The sequence below is a fragment of the Pongo abelii genome, chromosome 13 (genome assembly GCF_028885655.2).
Source record: "Pongo abelii isolate AG06213 chromosome 13, NHGRI_mPonAbe1-v2.0_pri, whole genome shotgun sequence".
Classification (NCBI taxonomy): Eukaryota; Metazoa; Chordata; class Mammalia; order Primates; family Hominidae; genus Pongo; species Pongo abelii.
This window is the reverse complement of record NC_071998.2, coordinates 117,217,340-117,230,265: the sequence shown is the minus strand read 5'-3', so window position 1 is coordinate 117,230,265 and position 12,926 is coordinate 117,217,340. Positions and strand designations below refer to the sequence as shown.

Here is a 12,926-nt window from a genome sequence, read left to right as displayed (position 1 = left end):
GTTACCCAGGCTGTGGTGCAATGGCATGATCTTGCCTCACTGCAATCTCTGCCTCCCAAGTTCAAGCGATTCTCCTGCCTCAGCCTCCCAAGTAGCTGGGATTACAGGCGTGTGCCACCATGCCCGGGTAATTTTTTTTGTATTTTTAGTAGAGATGGGGTTTCACCATGTTGGTCAGGCTGGTCTCGAACTCCTGACCTCAAGTGATCTACCTGCCTCAGCCTCCCAAAGTGCTGGGATTATAGGCGTGAGCCTGTAATAAATAGCACCTGGCCTATTATTTTGAGACAGTTTCATTCTGCTGCCCAGGCTGGAGTGCAGTGGCACGATCTTGGTTCACTGCAACCTCCGCCTTCTGAGTTTGAGTGATTCCTGTGCCTCAGCCTTCCGAGTAGCTGGGATTACAGGCGTATGCCACGCACCCACCTAATTTTTGTATTTTAGTAGAGACAAGGTTTTACCACATTGGCCAGGCTGGTCTCGAACTCCTGACCTCAAGTGATCCACCCACCTTGGCCTCCCAAAGTGCTGGGATTACAGGCATGAGCCACCATACCTGGCCTATATTATCAATTTAAACGATTTTATGCCAAATTAAAAACAAGTGGTCACCCTACCAATAAATATATGTATATATCTTTTCCTTGAACTTTCCCTAAGGAGATGTTTATATAATTTCCAAGTTATGTAATGTGACCAACTCCACTCTTCAGTTTTCTCATCAGTAAACAAAGATAATTGAACTAGAACTATTCCCAAACTGGGATTAACAAATTCTATAGATCTACAGCTAGTTCCATAGAATGTTAACTAATGGTCCAACAATATGATATGTTTGGGAATTGCTGGGTTAACCAAAATCTTAAAAATTTTTTGTGGGTAAGACTCTTCAGTATTCTTATCCCAATATTTGTAATAAATCGTCAAGGAGAAATAGCATATCCAACTTTTTCCCAAATAAATTTGGCCACAAAATTTCTCTCTAGAGTAATACTGTCCAATAGAAATATATTGTGAGCCACATATTAAATTTTTAAATTCTCAGTAGCCATATTAAAAAATAAAATACAAAGAATTAGGTGAAATTAATCAACAATATGTTTCATTTAACCCAATATATAAAAAATATCCTGGCCTGGACAACATGGCGAAACTCCGTCTCTACCAAAAATATAAAAAATTAGCTGGACATGGTGGCACGCCTGTGGTCCCAGCTACTTGGGAGGCTGAGGTAGGAGGATCACTTGAGCCCAGGAAGCAGAGGCTGCAGTGAGCTGAGATTGTGCCACTGCATCCAGCCTGGGTGACAGAGTGAGAGAAAGAAAAGAAAGAAAATTAAGAAAGAAAGAAAGAAAGAAAGAAAGAAAAAAAACTGTTAATGAGGTATTTCTTTTTTTTTTGTACTCTTTGAAATCTAGTGTGTATTTTACATTGACAGCACATCTCAATTCAGACTAGTCACACTTCAAGTGCTCATTAGATACACGTGGCTAGTGGTTGCCATATTTGACAGCACAGCTCTACGGCATCTTGTGGACCAATGTGCTAGGAAAAACTCTTTGGGAAACACTATGCTAGGTAATCTTTGATACATTTTAAAATTTTTCACCACCATACATTCACACAAACACAATAAAAGCCCATTTGACTTAGGAATGTCCTTGATGAAGCAATATAAATTATTCATCTTATTACATATCAACCTTTGAGTATGTCTTTAATGTTGCATGTGTCAAACGGGAAGCACACAAAAAAGCACTTGTATTTGCACATTGAAGGAGGACTGTCTTGAGAAAGAGCACTTTTATGGTTAAGTAATGAGCAGAAGTCACTTTTTTCATGGATCATTTTTACTTGAAAACAAATATGATAAATTATGATTATATGGAGTTGGGTATTTGGCAGATGTTCTCTCAGAAATGAAACAAGTAAGCCTTCCATGCCAAGGAAAACAGCTGACAGAATTATGCCAATTAAAAAATTTGAGTTTTCAAGTGAAAATCAGAATTTTGAAAAACTTGCATCCACCATTGTAAGCTTAACAGTTTCCCAGTAGACTTTCTGATGAGTTCAGAGTTGATATCCATAAATATGATATTTTGATATTATATAATGAAATGTGTCAAAATTTGGAAGATATGCATAATTCAGTAAACCTGTACTTTCCAAATTATCAACGCATGATGTTACAAAAGCACACATAGGTACAAGAGCCATTCAAAGTGAAAACCAGACCAGTGATCTTAAACAAACAGAGTACAAAAAGTTAACTGACATGGTTTCAGGCTTCTCATTGCAACATACCTTTACAAAACTATAACTTGTCAAGTTTTGGTGTAATATCAAAAAATAGTATTCACAATTATCTGAAAAGGCTATTAATGTCTTCTCTTTTGCAATGACATATCTGTGTGAGGTCAAATGCTCTTCATATATTTCAACCATATGACAACAGTTGACTGTAGAAGCAGATACAAGACTCAAGCTGACTTCTATCAAGCCCATAGTGAGTTTGCAAAAATGAAAAAGTAAGGCCATTCTTCTCACTAAATTTTAAGGTTTTTTGTTTTTAAAAAAAGTTATTTAGGTTAACATATAATAGCTTGTTGTTATTTTTAAATTAATTAGGGCTGGCCATGGTGGCTCATGCCTATAATTCTAGCACTTTGTGGGGGCGAAGTAGGAGTACTGCTTGAGCCCAGGAGTTCAAGACCAGCCTGGGCAACACAGCAAGATCTCATCTCTATAAAACAAATTTAAAAATTAAGCCCTGCATGGTAGCACACACCTGTGGTCCCAGCTACTAGGGGGGTTGGGGCAGGAGGATCACTTGAGCCCAGAAGATCAAGGCTGAAGTCAGCTATGATCATACCACTACACTCTAGCCTGAGTGACAGAGTGAGAATTTGTCTCTAAAATAAAACAAAATAGGCTGGGTGCAGTGGTTCACACCTGTAATCCCAGCCCTTCAAGAGGCCAAGGCAGGAGGATTGTTTGAGCCCAGGAGTACAAGACCAGCCTGGGCAACAGTGAGACCCCATCTCCACAGGAAATTACTAAAAATTAGCTGGGCACAAAGATGCACACCTGTGGTCCCAGCTACTCAGAAGACTGAGGTAGGAGAATCACTTGAGCCCAGGAGGTCGAGGCTGCAGTGAGCCATGTTTGCCCCACTGTACTCCAGCCTGGGCGACACAGCAAAACCCTGTCTCAAAAAATAAATAAAATAATTAGTAAATACTTTAAATTTTTCTAGTTTTAATTTCTATTATAATAAATATTGATAGACATAAGCCACCAACCCAAAAGCTTTTACAGAAGTCTCCAATAATTGTTAAGAGTCTAAGTCCTAAGACTGAAAAGTTTGAAAACTGCTGTACCAGAGTATGGAAGCATTTCTAATGGGCACACGTAACACTGCTAATTCCGACAAACCTAGCTCACTCATTATGGTAACATACATCTATGACAGGGCATATATCTTAATAAATAATTCAAGACTTCTATATGAATGACACCTGAGATATTAGCTTTCTTAGTTTTTGTCTAGCTGGGTTTTAACCTCTCCAGAATGAGTGTTTGTCTATGGATTCTAAAGAGCAGCCAAAGACTTACATGAGAAAAAAGGGTTAAAAGCAAAAAAGTTTCTGCATCTAAAAACTCATAATTTGCTAAAACATTTGCTGACTGTCTCACGACTTATTAAGTGAAGCCATCTATGAATGCAAATACTGATGAGCAATTTGGCAATAGCCCAACATTCACAGAATTCACATAGCTTTTCTTTAAACCAGTAGTTCATACATGATTAATTAGAACATCTCATTTATGTAGTGTGCACTTTAGCTCATTACTCTAAGTAAAATTCGTTAAGTATTTACATTTAGATAATTAAAATCTGGGTACACGCTTAAGAAAGATGCATACACTTTAGGCAAAGTGATTTTTTTCCTTTATACCACTGAAAGTAAATTACAGCCTCATTTCAGCATCATCTGTACCAGGTTCAGAGCAGAGCACAGTACTGCCTCATCACCTAGCTCCTTAAAAGGCATATGTTTTTTAAACATATAAACACAGTAAGAATGACCAAATGACTGCAGTTGTTTGGAAGGGCCACCCAACCACATATGAACATTGATGCTATTTATAATATAGAATGCTCACTTCAAACATTTATCATATCTTACATCATGTCTATAAGATATATTAAAATAGACATTTGGAGAAATTTTTCCTTGCCTTATGTTTTCCAAGTGAAACTGTCAGTTACAAGCTTTCTGGTTAATGTCCGTAATATAAATACAGATATACTGTGGTTAATTGCAATATTTGGGAAATAAAAGTATGCCTTGAATTTTCTGATTAGAAGTACTCGCAGAAGCCTTTTTCTTTTAATCCAGCTGTTGAAAACTACCTAGGATGCATTTTTGTTTATGTGTTTAAAACACACACTGCAATAACAGTTAACATAAGGCATGGAAGATTTCATCTGTTAAAAGCATTTTCAATCAATTTCTATTATGAGTCTTTGTCTTTCCCATTTTTTCCTTTCTCCTTAAAAATCCAAACCAAGTAATAATTGAGGATTTAAAATATCTGGATTCTCAATAACTTTTTAATGATATTTTTGGCTGGCAAAACTGTCTCCTCGATATCTGTACATATTTGGTTTACACAGAAAATTAAAGTTTTTAGTGTTTTCTTTATTTTGTGGTGGGGCTTTTTTCATTGTGGATTCAAGATTCAACCTCGTTTTTGCCTTTAAGTTTATATTGTGGAAATGAAACTGCAAAGTAGACAGTGGGCAAGCACTGATTTTGGGGGAAGTTTTATAATGATCAGTGATCAGATCTAAAAACTGAATTGGTCTTTTGTAACCATCAAGAAAAGCTAACTGTAAACAGATCATAATATTCTAAAGCCCACTTTTTACAAGAAAGAATAAATATCTTTTAAAAAGTAAATGCCCCTCAAATTTGTACTGCAACTATTTTCCAAATGTCTCGCCAGCCTCACAAGTTAACTCTAGTCGAATACAGCAGATTTTGTATTTATTGAATGCTTATTAAATCAACAAATTTTTCATGTTTTGGGATAAAAGTCTGCATTTAAAGATTCTAAGCCAACTAGAATGAGACCAATATGCCTAAGGAACAGCCACAAAGATGAAATAGCTGTTGTACCTCAACACTTCTTACCTAATTACATGGTTTAGGGACCTATCTCATGAGGGTTTTGTAAGGATTATATTATATAATGTATGTTAAGTTCTTTGCACAGAGTCTGGAGCATAATTAATACTCAGTAAATGACAGTTATTATTGATGACAAATGAAAATTCATACTATTTTTATGTCATTACTCTGCAAGCAAGTCCACACTTTATCTAATATAGTTCTGCCTTCTCATTGCCTGAATAAGTTAAAAAACTGCTTCCAAAGAAGTTGAAAAAAAAAAAGAGTATTCAAATGTATTAAATAAAACAATTAATTTTATTAATCAAGCTTGTGGTCATAAATACAACTGGTACATAGAGCCAATAAACTAGTAACTTGAAGGAAAAAAAGGGAACAAACCAAACCCTCCTTCCAGGCAAGGAAAAGGCCAGGCATGAAAGCCAACAAGAAGTAAAACTCTTCCCTTGGAACAATGAATGACAAATCCTTGCTTTGGAACATGAAATCAGGTAGCATCCTTTTGTCTGTCCTGCTTAACCATTAAGAAGAAATAGCAAAATGGAATTAGGAGTTTACAGGCTGCAAAATCTCTAATGTGAAAACATCAGCATTTTTTAATCTGATAAAAATAAAATCCTTTACAAGCAAAAGCTATTTTGCCAGAAAACCTAAGCACATAATGTAGAGACCTCAAAAAGCACAAGGATATGCTTTTACAGTGGTTTAAATTTTCACCCATTCTCCATTCCCCCTGCAATCTGTAAGTCCTCTGGTAGCCAAACGCTACCTGACTGGTCCTGAGCACATTGAGTGTATTCCTTGGTTCCAGTGCTTTGCCTGATTTGGGGTGAGATCAAATGACGTCTGTGAACTCAGAAAGCAGGTTCCCAGATGCTTGGGAAGGGTTGGGACCCTTACAACACTTTTGCCTTCAGCAAAAAATGTATTTCAATATAATTATAGTAGATAGCTTTCAATATGTCATCTCTATTATAGCAGCTGTAAATTATGAGTGAATTGCCTGCGTACAAGCATTTCTTCTGGTACAAGCAAAGTGGGAGAGCTGCACAGAGCATGATATATCTTTTCCTTTTTAACTGAGAACAAATGTTGAAGTCAAATTTCACTTGCAAAAACCAATGTGTCCATTTCCTTTTGGTAGGGTGGTGGGGGAACCAAGAAAGACCAGCTCAATAGAACGCCTTTACTTCTTAAAAACAAGGCTTCCCAGGAACCTTGGCTTAAGTTCTAGGAACTCACCTATTCTAACAGTTATCCTTTAACCATAAGAAAGTATTTGCAAGGTACAGTAAAGGCATTTTTCAAAAGTTGTAGCTAATCAACAATAAGACAGAGAAGCAACTAGGTTTGTCTCTTAGCTAAAAAGCGAGGCAATGTACCCAAGATGTAGTACTATAAGACAGTTTGCCGCAAGTTTTGGAAAATTATCATATTCCTGCTGGGTGTCAGAATCAACAAGAAGAAAATAAAATAGTTTTGTTTCCTTTTGGGTGGCAGTAATATTCAAGAACCTTACCCTAACATATATCCCATGCCTAATATTTCAAAAGTTTATAAGTGAATTTTTAGATGGTTATCATCAAGAATCATTAAATCTGAGCCTATGTAATAGAGACATATGATAAAAGAACAATTTTCTGGAGGGAAAAACGACAGGATTTTAAAGACAATACCACCTCTAAAACATACATATAAAACTGAGCCTTGCAGCTTGGATTTAATTTTGCTCAAACTGTAGCTCTAGTCTGTCTGCTTAGCTTTGTAAACGTGGCTGTGCTTATAAGGTACTTTAATTTACTGCAGTGGTGATGTTTGTTAATTTTATGGCAATCTAAATCTAAACAGGCTTCAGATACACTTTCATTACAGCTTCATTGTGAAACAGTAGAGTAAATAACTCTAAGATTCTAATGTAGTTTATTTCTAAAAGACCCAACACAATTTTCTGTTGAAGCCTTTGCCTTAACATATATGTTCTTCCTATTTACTATTAAGCTTTCTGTCACTCAGAGTACCCATGCTCACTTTTAGGAGGAAAAATATAATTTCTGGAAAGTGTAAAATAGTTGTTTTTGGCCAGGCGCGGTGGCTCACATCTGTAATCCCAGCACTTTGGGAGGCCGAGGCAGGTGGATCATGAGGTCAGGAGTTCAAGACCAGCCTGGCCAAGATGATGAAACCCCGTCTCTACTAAAAATACAAAAAAAAAAAAAAAAAAAAAATTAGACGGGCGTGGTGGCAGATGCCTGTAATCCCAGGAGAACTGCTTGAACCTGGGAAGCGGAGGTCGCAGTGAGCCGAGATCGCACCACTGCACTCCAGCCTGGGCGACAGAGTGAGATTCTGTCTAAAAAAAAAAAAAAAGTTAAAAAGTTGTTTTTCCATCTGCTCTATTCCCATTTCAAATGTAATCCAACATGGGAAAATCAGAGAAAACCAGAATGTACCTGAATTATTTTCCAGTTCTACATGGGTAACCAGCACAATTCAATGAAAAAGGAAGACATATTTCCAGAAACTGATTTCAACATCTGATTCTGACACTAACTAGATGTGCGACATTGGACAAATCACTTACCCTCTCTGAGTCTCATTTTCTCCTCTATAAAATGGAAATTACAATACTATCTATTTCAGAAATCCTATCCCTTCTTAGCTCTGCTTAGCCCTTCTTGTAACGCCAAAGTATGTCTCTGAAAGGACCATCCAGATAAAGCCCTTGTACCCTAAAGAACTGAAAGGAAAAGTTGACTGTTTTGGGTCAAAATGCACCGATCCTAATAGCTTTGGAGAACTACGGTCACAAGAGCTATAAAAGCCAGCCCCAAAGACAACTTAAAAGAATTAAATGCTGCTACATCACTTCTAAAACAATTCCAAACCTACAGGAGAAAATGTGTAAATTAAAATTCTGCTGAATCTGCCAACTAGTCTTCATACCCCATCTATTCATTTGTACTTACTGTACAGATTTTATATATCTATATTTTTCCATCTGAAAGTATTAAAATGAAAAAGGAACTATATATTTAGATCATTATTAGGCTACTGATTATATCTACAAATAATTCATGAATATATTTTTAAACTCAGTGCTTCCCAATTTGATCTTCAATTAAAAAAAAAAAAACAAAAAAAAAGAGATAAATGTATGAGGAACATGCATATACATGTATATTTTAAAAGCCAAAAACAAAACAAAAACAACAACAAAAAAACCCTGGTGATTTGATGCTGGTATAAGCTGGGGCTAACGTTACATAAAATCTCATGGAAATTTTTGTGGGATATTTCTAAAACAGTGAGACTCAGGACCTTGTCATTGACTGACACCAACTTCCACCAGGGTGTATGGAGAAAGTAAGGAGGCAGGTGCAGAGACACATGGCAAGAGGTAGTAAGGAACCACCTTAATTCCTCAGCCAAAAAACTCAGTCCATTTGGCCTCTAATATTATATCTCTTTCCATGCAAGGTGACTGGTAGTGTTTATCTAGTAAGTAGGTATAGTTATTTTAGCATAAAGTTATACAATTAGGATTATACTACAAGTAAGAGTCATTTTCTACTGTTTATGCTCAGGGGCAACCTTTTCAACCATGACTTATTTTGTTTACTCTCAATTACTCATATGTCAAATCAGAAAATGAGATTTTTACATACATACACACGATATTTTTCCAAAATTCTTATTTGTACATTTTCCACCAGACGTTATTCTTACAAATGAGACTAGACATACAATTTTAGATCCCAGAAAATCCTATTCCAAAAATAGAAAACATCTTATAATATTAATTTACACTACTTTTTAACTTAAAGCTATACAAATTTTTCTACTCTTCCTCAAAACACACTCACCTCTGGGATAGGATTCAGCATTTGCTTAATACCATTGTATCCAGAATATTAGAAAAGGCAATGTGAAAAAACAACAATGATATATACAACTGAAACTATCCAGGGAACATAGAGGAAAAAAAAAATCAGTATTAAAACTGATCAGGGGTTGCCAGGTATCAGTGGGGAGGAAAGAATAAAAGAAGAGAGGGATGAATAGCACAGAGGATCTTTAGGGCAGTGAAAATACTCTGCATGATCCAATAATGATGGGTACATGCCATCATAAATTTATCCAAATCCATAGAGTGCACAATACCAAGAGTGAACCCTAATGTAAACTATGGATTTTGGGTGATAATGATGTGTCAATGTAGGTTAATCAATTTTAACAAATGAACCCCTCTGGTGGGGGATGCTGATAATGGGAGAGACTACGCATGTGTGGGGACAGGAGGTATATGTGATATCTCTCTTCTTTCCTCTCAAATTGGTCTGTGAACTTAAAACTCCTCTTTAAAAGAGTCTTTAAAATACACACAAACACACACAAAACTCACCAGGACTCCCATTTCACACTAAAGTGTGTGGACTTTAAAAAGTACTTGCCTACATAGTGAAATACTCATGGGTGAAATTATAGGATGTCTAAGACTTGCTTTAAAATACTCTTACCAAATTGGGGCTGGGTACACAAAATAAGAGCGGCAAAATGTTGGTAACTGTTTATCTGGGTGAAAAGTATCTAGCTGATTCTGATTCCTTATTTGGGGTTGAACTCTATGAAATTACCATATTCAACTGTTTTTGGCCTCAAAACTTAGCAATTTCATAGGGTTCAATCTAATACTATTCTCATTATTTTTGTGTACATGTATTATAAAATGTTTCATAATACATTTTTAAAATTACCTTCCAAATGACAAATCTTATCAAATGAGAATTCCTCAAACTTGGCAGCTTTTCAGCATTAAACTAACAACTAAAATATATGTAAAAAGATCCACCAATATTTTACTTTATTACATTAAATCTAAGACTCTCTTGTTTTTCCCCACATTTTAACATCTCTGAAATGTGAAAGCATTTTATAATCAGTAATATTTTACAGTTAAACTAGCAGTATTAATTTTTTCTTGGTGTTACATAAAGATGCAACTTAAAATCAAAGTTATCTGAGATTCAGTGTGGTTAATATAATTGCTGAAAACTGGATTTTTAACCCATATTCTCTTTCTAATAAGGAATTTAGCACATAATGCCTTGCCTAGCATTCCGTGTCCTGGGATACCCATAATTATCTTGGGAGGTCTCATACTCAGAGAAACAGGCCGGAACCTGCTTACTTGGTGAAGTTCCCTATAGTCTGGCACAATCCATAAGAATTAATTCCCAGGAGGATTCTGGAGCTCACAGCATAGGAGGGAAAAGCTCACTGTGCAATGCTTCCCTTCAAAAGTGATTAAAGCTTATGAACAAGGCTAGTGCATAAATGTTAATTATACAGAGCTTTGAAGAGCACTAAGTGGTGAGGTAAGAGGGAAGAATGACTGCAGGTGTGGTAATAAGGGCACGTGAATGTGCAGAATGAATAAAACTAAAACGAGTAGATGGGATAAAATAGGTAGAACTCCTCCTCCAAAATCTCAAAGGGTCTTCATTTCGTGACTCCAACAATTCACTTGGATTTTTGCATTGACCTTATTTATTTTGTAATTTGTGTTAACACCTACCCCTCACAGCCCTCAGAATTGGTTAGCATGGTCTAATAGAAGAGCAACAGAGGGTTTGTGTAGGACTATGAGAGTGGCGGCTGCTGACCTGTTCATATTTCTCCAGTTCTGTGTGATAGATTTGTCTGATCTGGGTCAATTTGGCTCTGTAATCTGAGTGTTCAATAGAGTTATCTGAAGAACCTCCAGAGGCTGCCGCGGCTGCAGCTGCTGCCGCCGATCCCCCACCTTTCTCAGGACCTGAAACCCCTTCTGCCAAAAGCATATTGTCCAGTCTCATTAGCTGGGGATCGGGAGGGTCCTCCTCCTGGGCTCCTCTGATGCTGAGACCTTCAAGGAAAGAGAGAGAGAGACAGAGAGAGAAGAAGCGAGAAACAGAGGACAAATAGTGTGAGTATTTTGTTTATTCGAGAAAATGATCAAACAATATCAGTGTACTACAATTCATGCTGAGAACTTCATTTTTCACATTTGATCGATAAGTTTGAATAAGCAGGAAAATTATTTTTAAGATAATGTTTACATGCACCCTAGAATTTTAAATACCCACCCACCACCTCAATTTACCACAGATTAGATCCTTAGAAAAAGGTAACCCTGGCTTCCTGGAATACTTTAATCATCCAAGCTTCCCAGATTTAGATAATTTAAGCATAAAATGGGAAGAGGGTAAAAAATTGAATGTTTTAAGAAAGAAAGAAAATAATTACAGGGATATAAAACAAACTCATCCAAAGGTGGTTATTCTGTCTCTCTCTGTACAGTTGGAGAAACAGAATTAAAATTCCCATAAAATAATTAATTCACAAGCTGTAATCAAAAATTGAAAAATAAACAAGATTAGATGAGCTTTTCCGTCATGTGATTTCAGAAGAGGAATACATACATTATCAGGCAATTAGCTATACTTAAATATATATACTATTAAATGAATATTGTTAAGCAATTGCCAGCAAACTATAAAATGAGGATACTAAATACAGTATTTAAAATGTGCCATTGACATGGCAATACAGTGCTGGGCACAGTAGTCTCAATCTAATTTTGCTTTTATATCAAGAACTTCCTAAGTGATGCCCAGTCAGAACCTCTTCTGAGTACTATAGATCACAGCTGACAATTCATAGGTTTAATCAGGTCACATAGGCTTTCTGCCAAAATGTTTTCAACAACACAGAAGACAAAGTTTTAAAATAATTATCATGGTATAAAAAGCATTGGAGTCACGACAGCTCAAAATCAGCATTTTCATTAATGTGTAACATAATCTAAAACATCCCAGCCCAATTAACCTCTAAAAATCTGCTTCAAAACAGGTTCCCTACACTAGTTACAAGGCTTCTTGGGGAAGAGGGGAAAAGGAAGTTGGCACCTTGCTTGTTTGTATTTGGATTCTGTCTTTTGAGTCTGTGCCTGTTGTTGTTTATCCACAGTGGTACACACTTTGTGTCTAGTGTAACTTACATGACATAACATCTATAAGCTGCCAAGTACTCAACCGATCACCAACTCTGATTTTATATGCTAACCTAAAGCTACCATCAATTCTTTTAAGAACAGATTTCATTCCTAGATGCCCTGAATTACATCCATGGCATGACAGAGCTCTTGGTTGCCTTAACACAAATGCACAACTTTAATTTCTTCCCAAAACACTTTAAAGCTGTCACTTTCATTTAAAATTGTACTTCAGAATAATTTCAACTGGATAATAAAACTAACTCACCATAATTTAAAATTATATCTGTTGTCTATTCAGAGGCAAATAAGGTTTGAAAACTATAATATACTAAGACAATATATTCATTTAGGAGAGCAAAAAGATAACTCATAAAATGCATATCAACAGACTGCTGATAATTAAAAATAGGCAAATGTATTTGCTGTTTCTTCTATAAGTAAAAGGGACTGCCTAATATAGTTCTAGAACAGCCATGTATTGGTTAAGTTTGCATTTTTAATTTAAATCTTTAATTTTCCTCTCTTTTAATTCACTTTGTTAAATGTTTAAAATCTCATGACCTGTACATGCTTGTAGTTCACATAGCAAGTTTTTTGTGCATTTGGCATGCAATGAGAGCTTACTGAGCAATCTCTTACACTGCACTTTGAATTCTGTTTAATTTTTTATTCTTGTTCGAGGACTTCTCAAG

The 12,926-nt window shown here is 36.1% G+C and overlaps 1 protein-coding gene across 6 annotated transcripts in view; it reads right to left on the bottom strand.

The window, feature by feature from the left end:
• Positions 1-12,926, bottom strand: part of PBX3 (PBX homeobox 3) — a 223,142-nt gene that overhangs the window by 40,866 nt on the left and 169,350 nt on the right. For all 6 annotated transcript variants that reach the window (XM_024252573.3, XM_054520626.2, XM_054520630.2 and 3 more), the window contains exon 3: positions 10,862-11,103. In XM_024252573.3, coding sequence (XP_024108341.1) covers positions 10,862-11,103 — 242 coding nt within the window. The remainder of the gene's footprint in view (positions 1-10,861; positions 11,104-12,926) is intronic.